General features: G+C 53.2%; 11 protein-coding genes across 11 annotated transcripts; 4 read left to right on the top strand and 7 right to left on the bottom strand.

Annotated features, from left to right (window-relative positions):
- Window positions 1–347: 347 nt before the first annotated feature.
- Window positions 348–4,759, top strand: CLAFUR5_12893 (ABC multidrug transporter MDR5; the record flags this gene model as incomplete). Its single annotated transcript, XM_047912041.1, has 11 exons — window positions 348–542; window positions 591–778; window positions 835–1,491; window positions 1,552–1,978; window positions 2,028–2,183; window positions 2,234–2,819; window positions 2,877–3,695; window positions 3,756–4,399; window positions 4,456–4,515; window positions 4,567–4,680; window positions 4,736–4,759. 11 exons carry the CDS (start codon window positions 348–350, stop codon window positions 4,757–4,759), a joined length of 3,870 nt encoding a protein of 1,289 aa, XP_047768006.1.
- Window positions 4,760–4,999: 240 nt separating this feature from the next.
- On the bottom strand, window positions 5,000–5,474 carry CLAFUR5_12892 (uncharacterized protein; the record flags this gene model as incomplete). The annotated part of the gene is made up of 2 exons (XM_047912040.1): window positions 5,000–5,060; window positions 5,134–5,474. 2 exons carry the CDS (start codon window positions 5,472–5,474, stop codon window positions 5,000–5,002), a joined length of 402 nt encoding a protein of 133 aa, XP_047768005.1.
- Window positions 5,475–6,374: 900 nt separating this feature from the next.
- On the bottom strand, window positions 6,375–8,042 carry CLAFUR5_12891 (FAD-dependent monooxygenase sdcF; the record flags this gene model as incomplete). Its single annotated transcript, XM_047912039.1, has 4 exons — window positions 6,375–6,876; window positions 6,935–7,589; window positions 7,642–7,903; window positions 7,956–8,042. The coding sequence occupies 4 exons, from the start codon at window positions 8,040–8,042 to the stop codon at window positions 6,375–6,377; spliced, it is 1,506 nt and encodes a 501-aa protein (XP_047768008.1).
- A 746-nt stretch (window positions 8,043–8,788) lies between these two features.
- CLAFUR5_12890 (CDP-diacylglycerol--serine O-phosphatidyltransferase) lies at window positions 8,789–9,635 on the bottom strand (the record flags this gene model as incomplete). Its single annotated transcript, XM_047912038.1, has 3 exons — window positions 8,789–9,154; window positions 9,209–9,495; window positions 9,551–9,635. 3 exons carry the CDS (start codon window positions 9,633–9,635, stop codon window positions 8,789–8,791), a joined length of 738 nt encoding a protein of 245 aa, XP_047768007.1.
- A 489-nt stretch (window positions 9,636–10,124) lies between these two features.
- CLAFUR5_12889 (L-2,4-diaminobutyrate decarboxylase) lies at window positions 10,125–11,579 on the top strand (the record flags this gene model as incomplete). Its single annotated transcript, XM_047912037.1, has 1 exon — window positions 10,125–11,579. The coding sequence occupies one exon, from the start codon at window positions 10,125–10,127 to the stop codon at window positions 11,577–11,579; it is 1,455 nt and encodes a 484-aa protein (XP_047768378.1).
- Window positions 11,580–11,813: 234 nt separating this feature from the next.
- On the bottom strand, window positions 11,814–12,440 carry CLAFUR5_12888 (uncharacterized protein; the record flags this gene model as incomplete). The annotated part of the gene is made up of 2 exons (XM_047912036.1): window positions 11,814–12,198; window positions 12,262–12,440. The coding sequence occupies 2 exons, from the start codon at window positions 12,438–12,440 to the stop codon at window positions 11,814–11,816; spliced, it is 564 nt and encodes a 187-aa protein (XP_047768379.1).
- Window positions 12,441–13,183: 743 nt separating this feature from the next.
- CLAFUR5_12887 (uncharacterized protein) lies at window positions 13,184–13,939 on the top strand (the record flags this gene model as incomplete). Its single annotated transcript, XM_047912035.1, has 1 exon — window positions 13,184–13,939. The coding sequence occupies one exon, from the start codon at window positions 13,184–13,186 to the stop codon at window positions 13,937–13,939; it is 756 nt and encodes a 251-aa protein (XP_047768382.1).
- Window positions 13,940–13,961: 22 nt separating this feature from the next.
- Window positions 13,962–14,425, bottom strand: CLAFUR5_12886 (uncharacterized protein; the record flags this gene model as incomplete). The annotated part of the gene is made up of 3 exons (XM_047912034.1): window positions 13,962–13,979; window positions 14,032–14,250; window positions 14,312–14,425. The coding sequence occupies 3 exons, from the start codon at window positions 14,423–14,425 to the stop codon at window positions 13,962–13,964; spliced, it is 351 nt and encodes a 116-aa protein (XP_047768383.1).
- Window positions 14,426–14,570: 145 nt separating this feature from the next.
- CLAFUR5_12885 (uncharacterized protein) lies at window positions 14,571–15,782 on the bottom strand (the record flags this gene model as incomplete). Its single annotated transcript, XM_047912033.1, has 2 exons — window positions 14,571–15,394; window positions 15,446–15,782. The coding sequence occupies 2 exons, from the start codon at window positions 15,780–15,782 to the stop codon at window positions 14,571–14,573; spliced, it is 1,161 nt and encodes a 386-aa protein (XP_047768380.1).
- Window positions 15,783–15,934: 152 nt separating this feature from the next.
- CLAFUR5_12884 (ATP-dependent Clp protease proteolytic subunit) lies at window positions 15,935–16,821 on the top strand (the record flags this gene model as incomplete). Its single annotated transcript, XM_047912032.1, has 3 exons — window positions 15,935–16,135; window positions 16,187–16,205; window positions 16,262–16,821. 3 exons carry the CDS (start codon window positions 15,935–15,937, stop codon window positions 16,819–16,821), a joined length of 780 nt encoding a protein of 259 aa, XP_047768381.1.
- Window positions 16,822–17,025: 204 nt separating this feature from the next.
- On the bottom strand, window positions 17,026–17,429 carry CLAFUR5_12883 (uncharacterized protein; the record flags this gene model as incomplete). The annotated part of the gene is made up of 2 exons (XM_047912031.1): window positions 17,026–17,243; window positions 17,294–17,429. 2 exons carry the CDS (start codon window positions 17,427–17,429, stop codon window positions 17,026–17,028), a joined length of 354 nt encoding a protein of 117 aa, XP_047768386.1.
- Between the last annotated feature and the right edge of the window lie 333 nt (window positions 17,430–17,762).

Below are 17,762 nucleotides of genomic sequence, written 5' to 3'. Positions count from 1 at the left end.
AAATGTCACTACCTTCTATGCACGGCGCACATTGCCCAGACCCGCCAGATGCCGGCCATAGCAATCGATTCCTTCTTCGGGACGCGAGATCGAAAATGCTGTCTCTGCAACGTCTCCCTGCAGCGGGTCAGGTTGTCCCGACCGAAAGAAGTCGCGTATGAGTAATTCTTGATAAGTCTTGAGCCTTTGGAACCCGCCGATCAGGCCACCACCCGAGTTTACGAGATACGCTAGTGCTAGTCATGTCGTACTAACACGTGCTTAGGCACAGGTATTCCGGCAGTTGAAGAACCCTGTATTGCTGTGCACTAGCTCGCAGGGATCTTTAACGGCGGCCGCACAGAACAATGTCCACCGATCCTGAAGAATACTGCGGTATCCGAGGGTCTTGTCCTGCTGATTCAAAGGATGAACACCAGACTGCTGGTCAAGCAGGTATGAATACCCAGGAGAGCAACATCCACAATGGTCAAAAGGGTAGCAAAGACGCCCAACAAGATTCTGGAACTGAGACCGCTGGTCCTGGGATGAAGCATTTCTTCGTAGGTCATGTCAACTCTAGGCCATGCTCCAGCTCATCCGTTCGCCAGCGCATCTTCACCTTTACAAGCACTACGGACACTCTCTTGATCATACTCGGCTGCATCTGTGCTATTGGTGCTGGTGTCACTCAGCCTCTCGTGGCGTTGGTCTTCGGGTCCTATATTGACAAGTTCACCAATTTCGGCTCAAGTCACTCGGCGTCCGATCAATTTCGCAAAGATGTGAACGAGTTCACGTACGTCTCATCTAGCCCGCTTATGCTGACCAGGACGTGGGCTGAAATGACACCAGACTTTGGTTCGTTTACCTATTCGTAGCCAAACTCGTCCTTATGTACGGCTCTGGCTTCATCTTCACAACCACAGCCCTACGGACAACGAAGACCATCCGATCTGCGTTCGTTCAGGCAGTCCTTAGACAGGACATTTCCAACATTGATACGCTCGGGCCCGGCGCAGTTGCTGTCAAAGCAACGACAAACGCGAACTTGATCAACGCTGGCATCTCCATCAAACTCGCACACTTCGTCCAGTCTTTCTCTATGATCATCGCCGCTCTTGTAGTGGGCTGCCTGCAGAGCTTGAAGTTGATGCTGATCATCACCGCGGTGGTCGTACCGTGCTTCATCATCCTGCCCTTGACCATGACGGGTGAGGCGAATGTTGATGCGAGAATCTTGCAGATCTACTCACGGGCTTCGAACCTTGCCGAGGAAATGCTGGGAAGCATCAAGACAGTGCATGCATTTGGAGTCGCGGAGATTCTGCTCCAGCGGTTCGATCACTGGCTCATCGATGCTTCGAAGGTAGGACTAAAGAAAAGTCCTATCTTGGCAGCCATGTATGGCGCTGATTTCTTTTTCTCCAACATGCCGTATTCCGTGGCATTCTGGCAGGGCACAAGAATGTATGTGGCTGGAGATGTCGACAATGTGGGCTCACTGTGGATGTAGGTATGCTTCGATGAAGCCATATGGTATCGTCCTGCTCAGGCTGACTACTCATGCAGCGTCGTCTTCGCCGTTCTTATGATCGCTAGTGGTCTCGCTCAGATTGCGCCGTCAACTTCATCGTTCAGTCAAGCCTCTGTAGCAGCTGCTGAGCTGTTTGAGATCTTCGATCACCAGCCGTTGCTGGACACACAATCATCCGATGGTGAGAAGCCTGATTCTGTTCAGGGCAACCTTGCGTTCCACGACGTAGAGTTCTCGTACCCCTCCCGACCAGACGTGTCCGTGTTGAAAGGCGTTTCATTCAAGTGCCCTGCGCAAAAGGTTACGGCGCTCGTCGGTGCGAGTGGATCCGGGAAGTCAACGATTGTGGCTTTGCTAGAACGGTGGTATGAACCATCCCGCGGTCACATCACCATGGATGGCCGGAACGTCGAGAATCTCAACGTGCAATGGCTCAGAACTCAATTGCGACTTGTGCAACAGGTATGACGACTTGGTTGGACTCGGCAGAAGCCCGCTGATATGCCTACAGGAGCCTGTCCTATTCAACGACAGCATCTTCAACAATGTCATTCAAGGATTGACAGGAATGAAGTATGAATATGCTGCTCGCGATGTCAAGCAGAATTTAGTCGTAGATGCGTGCAGGTCTGCCAATGCGGCAGATTTCATCGACGCCCTGCCCGAGGTGAGAAAGACGCATAGCTTCTACAGTTTGACGCTAATGCTACCGGACAGGGCTATGAAACAAATGTTGGAGAGCGGGCAGGTCTCCTCTCTGGTGGTCAAAAGCAAAGGATCGCAATCGCCAGAAGCATCATTTCCAACCCGCCGATCCTGTTGCTCGATGAGGCCACCAGTGCTCTTGACGCCAATTCTGAGGCCATCGTCCAAGCTGCTCTTGATAATGCGTCGAAGTCACGTACTACACTTGTCATCGCTCACAAGCTCTCAACGATCATGAATGCAGACAAAATCATCGTGCTGGACCACGGTGAGGTCGTTGAGGAGGGCACGCATGCTGACTTGCTACGAAGCAATGGGCGATATGCAAGTCTCGTCAAAGCACAAGGGTTAGGCACGAGTGCAAAGGGAATGGAACCAACCCTTAGAGGTAGTGAGCAGAGCCTTAAAGGTCCAGACCGATCTACCGACATCGAAGCAACGCCATTGAAGCTTGAGATCAGCACGCTCTGCGAGCCCGATGAGCAGAATGTCCGAGCTACACCTCACTCAGTCCTCACAGTCTTCTGGACATTCTTGCTCGAGAATAGCCACCTCTGGCCACAGTACATGATATGCCTCATCGTATCAGTCATCGGAGGTAAGTACCATAGCAGAATCCCCACGGTAGATCCCGTCTACTAACAGGCAACCACAGGGGCGGTATATCCCGCTCAAGCAATCATCCTGACCCGCTTGATAACCGCCTTCGAGCTTCCTCTCAGCGAGCTACAGGCCCAAGTCGAGTTCTACGCTGGCATGCTGATGCTAGTAGCATGCGTATCAATGATCGCATACGCCATCATGGGCTGGGTGACAAACTCAATATCCCAAAACCTGACGCGGCGCTATCGCCTCGAGCTCCTGCAATCGATGCTCCGACAAGATATATCATTCTTCGACAGAGCAGAGAACGCCGCGGTAAATTTATCATCGAGGTTATCAACAGATCCAAATGGTCTGCAAGAGCTCCTGGGCATGAACATGGCGTTCATCCTGGTCATCGTTGTGAACCTGGTCTCATGCGTAGCGCTTGCACTTGCATATGGTTGGAAACTTGGTCTAGTAGTTACAAGCACGTTACCTTTGATCTTCGGTTCTGGAGTTGTTCGTTTACGGCTTGAGATGGCTTCGGATGAGCAGAATGCTGCAGTCTTCGCGGATAGCTCACGATTCGCTAGTCAGGCAGTTGCTGCTATGAGGACTGTGGTGTCGTTCTGTATACAGCGGGCGGTGTGGGAGGAATATGATCGAACACTTGAGACGCTTTTGAGGAGATCCTATGCGACAGTGTCGTGGTCTACGCTATCCTACGCACTCGCGGAATCTGTACAGTTCCTCATCATGGGAGTGGCGTTTTGGTATGGCGGCAGCCTGCTTGCGAATGGGGAGTACTCGACTGAGCAATTCTATGTAATATACTTGGCTGTCATCTTTGGAGGCGAAGCAGCAGGACAATTCTTCGCCTACACCCCTAGTGAGTTCAGTTCACAAGTGATAGATTGATTCGGGGGGGGGGGGAGCTAATATCTAGCAGATATCAGCAAAGCGTTGGCTGGAGCTGACTTCATCTTGAAGTTGCGACACAGCAGAGCGGCCATCGCCGACGACTCAACCGCAGGACCACCGGACTGCTCTGGCGGATACGACTTGCAAAATTTGCACTTTGAATACCCGTTGCGAAGAGACATACCTGTACTTCAAGGTTTGAACCTGCGGATCAAGCCCTGCACATCCGTTGCCTTTGTCGGCGGCTCAGGCTGCGGCAAATCCACCACCATCGGTCTCCTCGAACGCTACTACGACCCTTGCCAGGGCACGATCCGCTTCAGCAATTCATCACTCCCTGATCTCCAACTCTCCTCCTACCGCTCATGTCTCGCGCTGGTCTCTCAGGAGCCTACACTATACCAAGGCTCCATCAAAGACAACATCGCCCTCGGCAGCACCAGGCATGACAGAGTCACCATCGAGGAGATAGAACAAGCCGCGAAAGACGCTAATATCCTCGACTTCATCAAATCGCTCCCAGAGGGTATGAACACAGACTGCGGAACCAAAGGGACCGAGCTGAGTGGTGGGCAGAAGCAGCGAATCTGTATTGCTAGGGCGTTGATACGGAATCCTCGGGTGTTGTTGCTGGATGAGGCGACTAGTGCGTTGGATAGTACTTCGGAGAGGGTAAGTCCCGCATATTTCCAATGAGACTGTCGCCTCGATAGCTAATATTCTTCAAGCTTGTTCAAGAAGCGCTGAAAGGCGTCGCTGGAGGGAGGACGGTCATCACTGTTGCTCATGTGAGTGCCAAGCAGAATTCTATCAATGGGGACTGAGCTAACAGCCACCAGCGTCTTGCTACGGTGCGACATTGTGACCAGATATTCGTCCTTGAGCAAGGTCATGTTGCAGAAAGTGGTACACACGAAGAATTACTGGCGCTTAATGGGTCGTACAAGAAGCTCGTGAGTCTCCCGTCGGCGCACAGGATGTCTGGACACACAGCTGACTTTGATGTAGTGTGAAGCTCAGTCACTTGGATAATGGGTCCTGTCTCGGGGCAATGTAAGATGATGCGAGAGTGGGACGTCGCCGCTTTTCGACTCCGTCATTACGAAGGACATTACCAATCTACAAGTGAGTGTACCTTCCTTGCACATGCTCATCGTCCCTCATAGCTCATAAAGCAAGTGTTGCTCCCGAGACACTGGCTCCAAAGGAACTCTAATATACCCTATAAGATCATCCATCAACTCGTCGTAGCATCAAACGAGTGCCTCAGCATCATCCACCAATCCCATAACCCTCCATACCTACCCGCTCAACAGACCCCAGCATAACGACACTACCACACTTCGTCAGCTCCTCAAGAACCCCAACGAAGCTGTATCAGGAGGAAGATACAACTCACCGCATACTTATAAGCATCCCGCCCACCATGATACCGAATGATTTCCCCAATACCGTTGTTTCCCCGATACGGAAAATTCTTATAAGGGTCATCGTCTTCATTCGAAATATGATGGCCATTGCCGCGGCTATACGTTGGGTCATTGGCTACTGCACCGCTGCCGCGGCCGCCGTTGTAGTAGATGCCACCATTGCCACCGTACCCGACATGGCCACGTTGACCGTTGTTGCCGTAGTCGATGCCGTTGCCGCCGATGGAGACAGATTGATCGCGTGGCGAGAGGAGTGGGAGGGCGGCGGTCAAAGCTGTGAGAGTCGTTGCGAGGAGGAGAGGAATTTGGAGGTGCATGGTGGGTAGTGGGTGGTTGATGAACGAAATTGAGTCTTTGATCAACGAGTTTGCTCTTGTCGTTGTGTCGTGGGCAAGATCTTAGTGCGGAAGATGGATGTGCTGTTATGGGCATTGCTGCCGTTGGACTTTGTATGTTTCATCACGCTCGGTCATCGTCGTCAATAGTGATGGATCTCTTGTCACATTCTCATTCCCTTCCTGCTATCCGTGTGGTTCCTCAACGTCCGTAGTATCTTTCTTGATGTCAGCCTGACAGCGCGGCTCTGCATCGTCTTCCAAGAAAAGTCTGGATTAGTAACTTACATTCCAAGCGTAGTCGAACTGAGGTGGGAATGTCCGCGAAAGGAGGCGTTTGCATGGAAGTTTCGCCAATGCTCACGCACCAGAATCGTCGCAGTCGCGTCAGAACCAGGGTGGAGCGTTAGTTCTACTCTAATCGACATACGGCCGAAGAAGAGTAGTATCGCACTAGACACATTGCACGGTGCACCAGACCACCTTGAAGATCTTCAGTTCCCTGTCGAAAAGCTCGTCCGAACGGAATGGTAAGGATGCAGCCGGTTGGCGAACTCAAGTAGGTAACCTACTACAGATTAACCTCTCAATCTGACAAATGCGTCCAAACGCCTGTCTGAGTTTGCACAAAGGCCACCACTTCTTCCGAGGGATAAGTGGTGAGTTCATATACTTGTGTCCCCTAGCACGATGCTATATTCGTCAAACATGTGACCTCTCTCTCGCACCTGGTCAATGCATTCTGGCAAACGCGGGCGAGCTGGCCACGCCCTTTGTAATCGAGCGCAAGATGAACCGCATCAGGAGTCGAGACCTCTTGATTAGATGTAGATCGCGTGTTCTCGTTCATACACTTTGCATTGAGCGCAGACCTGATGTGGCCTACTCAAACCCCCAAGGCAACTTAAACCCGCCCGGCGCCCTCGTCTGAAACACCCCTTCCGGATCATACTTGCTCGACACCCGCTGCATCCTCTTCACATTTTCCCTCCCATAACTCTTCAACACATCCTGTGTCGCATCCGCATAATTCATATACTTATACTCCACCATCGTCCCCGTAGCCTCCGTATACTGCTCCAACGCTCTCAACCACGCATACATCTTCTGCCTGCCCAGGGCTTCCTGATCAACACCGTTGACGGCGAGGGACGCAAGGAGGATGACGGAGTTGTTTCCGATGCGGTCGAGGCCTAGGGTATTGCCGCCTTTCTCGGCGGCGCGCTGGGCCATGATGATGGGGAGGGGTTGGAAGTAGGCTTGGGTTTCGAAGTCGAGGTTGACGGAGTCGCGCAGCATTTCGGATACGAGTTGGTGGTGGAGGTGGACGGCTTTGCGGATTGCGTGTTCTTCGTTCTTGAGGGTGAGGGTCCACCAGATGTTGCTTTTGTAGTGGTTAGTCGTTGATCATGTTCGTCACGAGGACGCCATGGGAGACTTACCGGTATCCTTCCGCCTGCGTGGCCAGAGCTTCTTGGGACATGTTCGTCAAGCCGCCACTCTCGGTCTTAGCGCCGCTGATGTTGAGGAACTCTTGAGCAGCTGGTGGGTTCGCCTGGCCGGATGTGTCGCCGACCATGGCAATGAGAATCGTGTCATTGTCAGCTGGCCGGTACGTCCACCAAACGTACGCGGCACCGCTCTTGTACGCCTCTTCATTGTCAGTCCAGTGTTTCAGGCCTCGAATGTGTGCCTCGTCAAGCTCTTCGCTGGCAGAGAACTCTCGGTAGGAGCTCCACATCAGAGGTCGCTCGAAGGTGTACATGTCGTAACGGGTCACGATACCGAACCCGCTGCCGCCACCCTTTAGTGTCCTCCAGAGGTCCTGGTTGTGTGTAGCGTTGGCTTGGACGATGCTTCCGTTGGCGAGGACGACTTCGAAGTTGACGATGTCGTCAGTAGCAAGACCACGCTGATAGGCGTAGTTGGCGAAACCACCTCCCAAGAGGAGTCCTCCGACACCGACTGTACCAATGGCACCTCCTTGGATGCCTCTGTCAAGTGCGTCCATTGTGCGGTACACACCAAGCCATCTTGCACCTGGGCCAACTGACGCTATCTGCGTGGCGTTATTGTAGGTTGTGGAATTGATTCTGCCTGTGCAGATAGTCAGTATCGGATCTTGTGCCTGCAAAGATGCAAGGCATACTCAGGTCAATAGTGACTCCGTTCAAAATGTTGTTATAGCCAGCATTGGATGAGTGTCCTCCACTCCGTACTGCAAACTCGCATTTTGTCTTCTCGACTAGGGTCTTGACGATGGTAGAGACTTCCTCGGCGTTACCTGGTAGGACGAAGCAGTTCGGCTCGAGTTGTGAGGTGAGTGACCAGTATGAGTGTACTCTTTCCGTGTAGTTCTTGCTCTGAGGAAGGAAGATGTTTCCGACTCCAGCCTCTCTGAGGACGTTGCACTATTGTCTGTCAGATGCCAGCTTTGTGAGTTGTTCATGGTGCTGATCATACACAATCATTTCCCTGTAGATGTTTCTGCAGAGCAAAGCTACCAGGAAGGAGGAACAGCACAGCTGCTATTGCTGTGAGGTCACGCATGTCGGACTGTCTTCCTGAAGGATTGTGTAGTGCGTGTGTGGCATTGTTTGCGATCACTTGTGAGCAACATACATATATGTAGCTCGCGTGACTTCACTATGCACTCCACATACCTCACGAAGATCTCCAACGGAGACGAGGCCCGAAGTACCTAGTGTTACCGAAAGAGGAAGCTGCCTATGACGTTCGACGGTGCGGCAGAGACAGCCATGGAGACCGCTACGTTGCAGTAGTATGCGGACCAGGAACCGATTGCCAATGTTGTACAGTCTGCTTTTTACGGTAGTGTGCCAAGTCGGGCCTTGATTCTTGAGAGTGTGTGTGGCACGAAGCTTGCTTCGACTGTACTCTGACGGCACGTTGGACCATACGAGCCATATGTGGCATAGCAAAGCATCTTCTCCTCGCTATCATCTTGCTGGCGGGTTCCGAGGCGGATTTGACGACAAAATCCACAGCTCAAGTGCCGCGCGAAGGCGGCCATCATGGATTTTTCGTGTTTTCTGCACTTGTCGTCAGCAACGCCTTTACACATCTGAGGCAATGTTAATATATCGATCATGGTAGGGCCTACGGGGCATGCATCCATGCACGCGGAGGCTCTTCGCTGTTTGATCATGTTGAATGGCTTCTCGAAAATGATATGGAAGGGTATCTTCAAGCCAATATACGCCTCCACGCCTAGCTCGCTCTCTTGGCCTCATCAAAAGTATCTCACTCTTTCATCGTATGCTCGTCCGTATCGCTCAAAGCTTAGGAATGTGCAGTGTCTTGGACAGCATGCAGCATCCATGAGCCAAGAAGAGTCCGATCACTGGGTGAAGCTCAAAGATGCCGCTACCGATCGTGCCGTATGGAATGTCCTGGTTGATCCAACCTCGCGAAGCCCAGAAAGCCATCAGTGCGGCAATGCTGAGACTGGTTGGAATGGGTAGACCTTCGAAGTACTTGGCCTTGCCATTCTTGTCCTTCGGTACGTTGCCGGTCGTGACGTTGAATCGTGCTAATCTTGCAAGGCCGGCGAGGACGAAGCAGGTCAGGAGAAGCTGATCCAGTGCAGTGCGCATGCCCAGGGAGAAAGCGCATGCAGCAGGTGCCACGCCGAACGAGATCTGTAAAAGTATCAGTGCGTGATCTCACCGCTTCTTCTGGTGATGCGTTCATACCAAGTCCGCCAATGAGTCCAGCTCAGCTCCCATCAGACTGCTCTTCTTCCTCCATCTCGCTACTGCACCGTCGAAGAAGTCGAAAAACATGCCCAGGTATGGCAGTGATAGCGCGGCCCAGAGGTTACCCTTGCCTTCGCCAGCGATATAGCGTAGTGAGGAGAGTACAGACATGACGCCACAGAAGCCGTTCATGAGGGTGATCAGGTCGGCAAGGTGGTAGGCTCGTACCAGGCTGAAGTGGCCTGGGTTGGGGTCGTTGAGGAGTCGCGATTGCTTGTCCTGGTCTGTGTCGATGTTAGAGCTTGTCCGTGTAGCTGAACAGTATCTCTGATAACTCACGTGGCTCTTCTACGACGCCCTTCACAGGCTCCTGCACGCCATTGGGCATGCCATTGAGCGTGCCGGCGCTGGTTCGTTTCGACATGATGGAGGTCGTTGGTTCGCTTGTGTTTCTGCGTGCGGCTTTGTGTGATCGTGGTGCTCGGTCGAAGTGTGGTGATCGAGGAGGTGTGTCGGTGTAGCAAATCAAGAAGGAATCGGTGAAGAGAGTAAGTTCTATGTCACTGCCACTGCCACTGCCACTGCCACTGCCACAAGTGCCGCATTCAAGCTTGCCAGCTTCCTGTTCTGCAGACTGCAGGTGCCCACGTGCCCAAACAGAAGCCACGCCCAAAACGTCATCTTGGCCCGCCCGGAACTCTGTGCTACATACATATTCTTCTATGTAACACGAGATTGGCGCTCATGTGACCTCGCGTCACGCGTGCCCCTGTCATGGTTCCCCTCAGGCGCCGGCTTTCACAACGCGCCCTTTCATCTTCGTACATCTCCCGTTTAACAACATTCGCCATGCCTTTGACACATAACACACTCCCTCACGCTGCACAGCGACATCCCCACAGACTTCACGAACATGGCTGAAGAATATGTGCTCCCTGCAAAGGACATCATCGACAATGCCAGAACGAAGCTCCTCTACACAGTGCCAACAGAAGGCTTAGGAGAAGATGCAGTCAAACATCACCTCGAGACTCATATCGCTCCAGCTCTGAACCGACAAAGCCAGTCACCGACCTACTACGGCTTCGTAACAGGCGGTGCCACCCCAGCAGCGAAACATGCGGATCATCTCGCCGTCGAACACGACCAAAATGTGCAAGTCCATCTACCCGACGACACAATATGCACAGACGTGGAGGACGCTGCCCTACGAATGGTCTGTGATTTGCTTCGTCTAGACCATCATGACTGGCAGCATCGGACCTTCACTACTGGGGCAACTGCTAGCAACATCGTCGGTCTTGCGTGCGGACGCGAGTATGTCATACGCGAAGCAGCAAAACGCAAAGGCAAGGACGTGAACGCCTACAACATCAGCGAGCGTGGCCTGTTCACAACGATGTTGGAGCTGGATCTCTCCAGTATCCAAATTTTAACAACAGCCCCCCATTCCTCCCTCCGAAAAGCAGCCTCAATCCTCGGTCTCGGCAGAGAAAGCGTCCAAGATCTCGGCCTCTACCAAACCCCCCACAACTTCGACTTCAACGCCCTAGAAGCAGCCCTCCAAAAGCCCAACACCGCCTCAATCATCGTCGTCTCCTGCGCCGAAGTCAACACCGGCTTCTTCGCCACTTCCGGCAACGACATGCATAGCCTCCGCTCCCTGGCCACCAAATACAACGCCTGGACCCACATCGACGCCGCAGTCGGCCTCCCAGCCCGCTTCCTGCCCTCTGGCGATAACACTCTCAGCGCGATTTACGATGGAGTCAAGGACATTGAACTCGCCGACTCCATCACAGGCGATGCCCACAAACTCTTCAACGTCCCCTACGACTGCGGCATCTTCCTCTCCCGCCACCTGGGGCTCGGGATGCAAGTCTTCCAAAACGTTGGCGCCGCCTACCTCGCCACTGGCCTTACCTCTAGCGTCCCCTCTCCATTAAACATCGCAATCGAAAACAGCCGACGCTTCCGCGCCTTACCCGTCTACGCCACGCTCGCAGCGTATGGTCGGTCAGGCCTGGGGGATACTCTCAAGCGTCAAATCGCCCTTGCACGAAGCATTGCACAATTCATCGCAAGCGAGCCTGGGTTTGAAATTTTGCCTAGGTCACCACCTTCGTTCAATAAGGTGAAGGAGCAAGGGATCAGCCGGATTTATATTGTCGTGCTGTTTCGTGCTACGGATGATGCGTTGAATAAGGAATTGGTGCAGAGAATCAACGCTACCCGGAAGATTTTCGTGAGTGGGACGCAGTGGGATGGACAGCCGGCTGCGAGGTTTGCGCTGTCGAATTGGCAGGTTGATGTGGAGAGGGATATGGCTTTGATTACGGAGGTTCTGAGGGGAGTGCTGAAGGATTGAGCATGCGAAATGGAGCCGTTTGGAGAAATTGCGAACTGTGCATAAGATCTGACTGCCAGACCCGGGTATCGACCAAAACTTAAACGCCGCGCCATTCCAATTTCCATGTCCCATGTTTCGTGCTGTTCACGCATGTACACCGTTCCGTCCTCGCCATGCAATCATCAAAACAACCCGTCCCAGCATCCCGCATCTCTCTCATTATACCTCAGTCTCTTCTCTCCTCTTCCATCACTAAGGCTCCCCATACCCTCCCTGCGCGACCATACTCGCCAACACAATCAAATAAATCAAAAACACCGCCCCCACAATCCAAAACGCAAACACCGCCTGCCAACTCTGACATATACTCCTCTGCTCCAGCCACGCCAACGTGTTGATCGAGAGGTCGTTCGACGGCTGGTTGGCGACAAACGTCTCGCACTTCGAGTTGATGTCGCCAGCTGGGCCGAAGAGCTGGATGGCGGTTTCGATGAGACCGGTCAGGTAGAGGACGAGGAGAATGAAGGCGCCGATTATGAGGATTCCAGGCAAGAGGCGGCGTTGCAGGATGAGGAGCAGCATGAGGAGGATGAAGATTATGGTGAGGGCGCCGACTGTGATGCCGAAGGGCATGATCCTGGGAGGGGTGCGTGTTAGTGGTGGGGAGCGGGGAGGTGCGGGAGGTGGTGGTTTGACTTACCATGGTATCCCGAGGCCTCCCAGTTGATTCTGCACCTGGACGAAGTTCGCAAAGACTCCCACAAGGACGCCGCCGGTTACGAGCATAATGATGATCCAGACATTGAGTTGCCAGTCGGGCCAGTAGTATGATTGTCGCACTATAACCCGTTCGCGGGTGACGCTGCTACGAGAACGCATCTCGACGTTTGTGATGGATGCTCTCGTGACGAAGTCCTGCTTCTACTCGTGTCTGCTTGTGGTCGAGCGCTGGCTGGTGATGGCTGGCTTGTGATGGTTCGAGGTTGAAATGCGCCGGCGATTGCGGAAGAGCTGTACCCGCAGATTTGTTTCAATTTGTGTCTCCAGTGTATACCCGCGACGTGATAGTATATTCCGTTCAGGCACCGAGGCCCGGTCGTTGGGCGTGGTGCATGCAATGTAGTCGCTCAGTCGCAGAGTGCCACGTCTTGAAGCTGGGCTCGAAGCTCAAGTGGGGCACGTCAACAGTCGAATCGTCGTCGTTTCGTGAGGATCTCTCGGTCCTTCTCCCAACATATACAACAAAAGAATGGCGGCGCTGTACAGTGTGTGCGTAGAGGCGACAGTGAGTACGAACGGTGAAGTGCGCGAAAAGTGGTGGGCTGCTGCTCTTTCCAAACCTCGCCCTGACGTATCGTGTCAAGCGTGGCTGGAGGTGGCAGGAATGCGCACGAGCCCACGCGTGTAACAATAGATCCTGGTTCGGGGCAACGACGTCACGCGGGTAAACCAGAATTCATGTGAGATGAAAAACGACTATGATCGCCAGATAGTTCTGTGACGACTGTTTGCTGTCACAATATATGATGCCCATTGCTGCTACCACGGGCTACCAGAACGCTCTACCGGCTACGCGTCGGACGCGTACACTACGCGAATAGTCAAATGACACTACTGGAGCCATGTCCTCGACACTGCACGACCGGGGCATCATGGTCAAGCGACGCGCAGTGATGAGCGCTGATGATCGTGTAGCGAAGCAAAGACGTCGTCATGACCCAGATACGGAACACGTCGATGCCACGGCCTGGATACTGCAATCTGCCATGTTCGGTGCTGACGAACACAAAGAGCCGACCCAAGTCGATGAGCTCGACAAAGTCCAGGCTGCTGTGACCACCATCTCCGACTTCATGCGCGATACTATCCAGTCTACGTTTCCACGCCTCAGGCCTTCAGCTTTCAACAGTATCTTGGCGCAGTGCACATCACTCGTGCAGGAGCGCCTGACCAACGAAGCCCCGAACATCGTGGACGCCAGACCTGCAAATATTTTCACCCTGCCGAGGATTGTGCGGAACCGCATCTATGAGTTGGTTCCAGCGGATGAGAAGGATCCGTTTGATGTGCAAGCTCTGGTCATGCCTCCGTGGGACTCGCATCAAAAGAGCAGCAGGTGGGGGAGTGACAGCTTGCATGCTGTGCCTGCTCTCCTGCAAGTGTCACACCAAGTCCGAAGAGAGGCTGCGAAATTTTTCTCAAAGATCATTTTTCAGGCTCTTCCACCTCACTCCCGCATCCATACACCTCACGATAACCTAATCTTACGCAAAGACCCCTGCTTCTCTCCGCGCAGACTGGCCAGACCTTCAATCTCAAACTCCACCTTCCACACATCACGTAGTCTCTGCTCCATCGCCCCCTCCCCACGATTATAATTCTGCGACAACCACAGCACTCTCAGAAGCTTTCGATTGGCTGGGCCAATATGTCTCAGCCATCTACCCACCTCAACCACGTGGTGGCTAACCTCTAGCCTGATCCGAGTTCTGTAGTAGTACGGCAGAAGCTCAGCACGTAGCATGGTACACACCCGGGTGATTCCTGGCTGCAAGGGAAAGTGGCGGCGACTTGGGGAATAGCCACGTGAGGAGCGGGCAAAGCGAGATGCTACTCGAGGATAGACGTCGATGGCGAATTTGCCGATTCTGATCCACAATTCAGGTGGGAGGTCGAGGAGACGGAAGGGCTGCGTTTGAGTCAGTAAATGTTGCACGCGATTCTCGTCTTGTGCATCGTGTAGAACATACCTTGAGTTCTGGACTCGGAAGGGTGACCGCAAGCTCATTCTCAAGGTCGATAGGGTCTTCTGCGGTTCCTTGACCCCGCGGGTGGAGTATCGTGCCGAAAAGCTGCTCGGCCATTGTGTTTGATGTGGTGTGAGATGACCGTGTGATAGTCGACAGTGGATGACGCGAGCGCGTGTGGTGCAAGGGTCAGTTGGCACAGTGTAGCGAAAGTGTCATGTGTTTGAAGGATATTGGTGAATAATGCCTTGGAAACTTTCGCTCAACCATTCGCTCCGTCGAGGTAATTCTGCAACTTCTCCAACGTCATGATCGTGCTCATACTTTTCGGATGCCGGATCAGGACTGGAGCACGATCATCTCTCCACTCGCCCAGATGCTTCTCTTTCAGTTCCTCACACAGCTCAGGTCCTAGCAACTTGCCCAAATCATACTCGACCTCCTCCATCTCTTCCCTCGGTCTATCAACATACTCGCCTGCCGCATTGTAGTAAGAGCTCGAGTTCTCCACATACAGCAGACGAGGCGGCGTGCTCTTGCTCTTGCCCTCGTCATCTTCCTCCACACCCTCAGCACCACCAAGCACAGTCTGACTCATCAGGCTTCCACCAGGTATACGTTCGTCTTCTTCCTTGGCGCACCAAGCTATGTTGGCCACCACGCTCCGACGAAGCGCTGCCAGCACAGTATCGGGCACACTCTGCTCGGCTGGCCATGCTTTCCGTGTCTTGTCAAGCCAGTCCGCGGACGCTTTCTCCCAGTTTTGACCAATGTGTGCCGCATACCTCTTCTTCATGCGTTCGTTCACGAGGACATGAGATTTGCCCTTCCTGCTGAAGGTGCTGTTGACAGCTTCTTTCGTAGCGAGCAAGTAGCTGGATGGGCTGCCTTTGGTGGAAATATCGATCGCTGGGACGAGTGTCGGGCCTGTGGACTTGGGTTCAGCCTTTGGAGCTTCTTTTCCTTCGCCAGACTCCTCCGCGTCCTCGGCATTCGGCATCTCTGCGGTGAATGGGATCAAGAAGTGAATGGGTAGACGTGCTCTGGTGACTGAACACTGCCGGACAGTGGTAAGTAATGCATTGGCTTGAGGAACAGTCAGCAAATCAATTGTCTGGATGACAGCGAATCCCGTACCATGTACATTCCGTCGCAGCTTCCTTCTAAACTCCAGTGCTGCTTGTGACGGAGTGTCGATCTGGCGAGGCTTTGGCTTGTGGTGCTTTTGCTTGACCTCTTGCAGGACTGGATCCATCAAGACCGGCAGTGGTAGGCTCTTGTTTTCATGCTTCCTACCACGCAACGTCTTGCTACCATCCTCGCTGACAATGGTTGGCTGTGGATCATTGTCGGATGCATCATTCGACAATCTGCGGCGAGACAGCCGTGTAACGACACACTGGTGGCTGGATAGCTGGCGCGGTATGGTAGGGCGCGACGGCCAGAACGTGCGGAATGGCATCACATGTCGCATGAATGAACGATTCAGGTCGAGGTCGCGCATGTGAAGCCGTTCAAGTCATGCTTCCACAGAGAAAGTGCAGGCGAGAAAGCTCCACCACCGAGAGCAAGTTTAAGCGGCAGACATTCACCTACATGTACGTCGACAGTTGATCGTCTACATGTATGCACTTCAATCACACAAGGCCAAGCATGGAGCACATCGCCAGATCAAGCCTACGGGCAACGAGATCGCATGTCTTACGACAAGCAGCACGACGACAGACAAGATGCATGTCGTCGTTCCCACCATTTGCAACACAAAGCGCGACCCCTCCACGACCACCCACATCGGCACTCCCAATGCCCTTTGTGACAGAAACAGTGGTATGCCATAGCAATGAGATGCTGAACAAAAGCAAGAGCTGATAGTCTCAGGGTGGCGGTTGGCACACATGTACGACATACCCTAGCAAAATCACCAAACATCCCACGACTGACCATTGTCGATAGCGGACATCTTCTCGCGCCTCCTCAAAGAACGCATAATCTGCCTAAACGGCGAAGTCGACGAAACGACCTCTGCCTCAATCGTCGCCCAACTCCTCTTCCTCGAAGCCGAAAACCCCTCCAAACCCATTAGTCTCTACATCAACTCCCCCGGCGGCTCCGTCACCGCCGGCCTCGCAATCTACGACACAATGCAATACATCCAATCCCCCATCACCACAATCTGTCTCGGTCAGGCGGCCTCCATGGGCTCGCTGTTACTCTGCGGCGGTGAGAAGGGACAGCGGTATTGCTTACCCCATTCGAGGATCATGGTCCATCAGGTGTCCGGGGGTTACTCGGGGCAAGCGAGCGATATTGCGATTCATGCGAAGGAGATTCTGAGGGTTAGAGAGCAGTTGAATGAGATTTACAGGAGGCATTTGACGGTTGAGAGGAGTCTGGAGGAGATTGGCAGGGTTATGGAGAGGGACTTCTTCATGGGGGCGGAGGAGGCGAGGGAGTGGGGGATTGTGGATAAGGTGCTTGATAGGAGGGCGCAGGTCGATGAGGGGAAGAGATGAAGAGGGGTGATGAGAGCATAGTGGATAAGGATAACACGGTCAGGGAATTCAGCATTCAGTGGTGGAAAGACGCCACGCCAGGCATGTATGTGAACATGCATTCTGGTTAGTACGGCCCTCTGACAACGAGCTATAAAGCGAGAAAGCAACTCCCGACCTCCTTCGATCAACTCTTTCGTCGACCTCAATGGACATCCCTGCCAGCTAATCGTCTTCTTGCTCAACCTCATCCTCTGCTTCCTTACATTCAGCCTCATCTTCAACTTCCTCCTCCTCCTGAACTTCCTCCTCCTCAGCAGGCTCCGGCTCTGTCTTATTCTTTCCCTTCTGCCTATCTTGCGTCTCATCCTTCTTAGCACTCCTAACCTTGAGCGCGCACTCATCAACCTTGGTTTTATCCTTGCCCTTTTGGTTCTTCTTGCCTGCAAATCGACTCAGCCAGGAACCTCAAGCCAGCGTAAAGACTATTTACGCTTGATCAAACTCTTGTCGGTCATGCCAGCGGCATTTTCAGTACCGTAGATACCTACTGCTCGGGCGCCGAGCTCGTTCGTGTAGTCTGCTGATACGACTAGCGCCAGGCGCGAAGCGACGGCTGGGTATATCATAGGTATGTACCTGCAAGCGGTACTGCGACTGCAGCGGAGCAAAATGCCGCTGCCAGAATGAGTTTGAGATAATGCATCTTGACTGCAGAAATGAGCTGTGTAAGAGGGTTGCGGAGTCAATGGAAGGACTGTTGGGACCGAAGGAACACGGCTGTTGCGGACTGAATGGCCTTCTTATGAACACTGACACCAAGGCTCAAGCAAGCACGACCGGAGCCTACGACGATGCTGCTTGACGCCGTGCGATAGCCTGAGCCTACGCACATTCCTGTGTATCGGATTGATGCAAGCCAACCCAGAGCATTAACCATCACCTTGCTCTACCCTCAAGGT

Source organism: Fulvia fulva, chromosome 11 (genome assembly GCF_020509005.1).
Source record: "Fulvia fulva chromosome 11, complete sequence".
Lineage (NCBI taxonomy): Eukaryota > Fungi > Ascomycota > Dothideomycetes > Mycosphaerellales > Mycosphaerellaceae > Fulvia > Fulvia fulva.
This window is presented reverse-complemented; position numbering and strand designations above follow the sequence as displayed.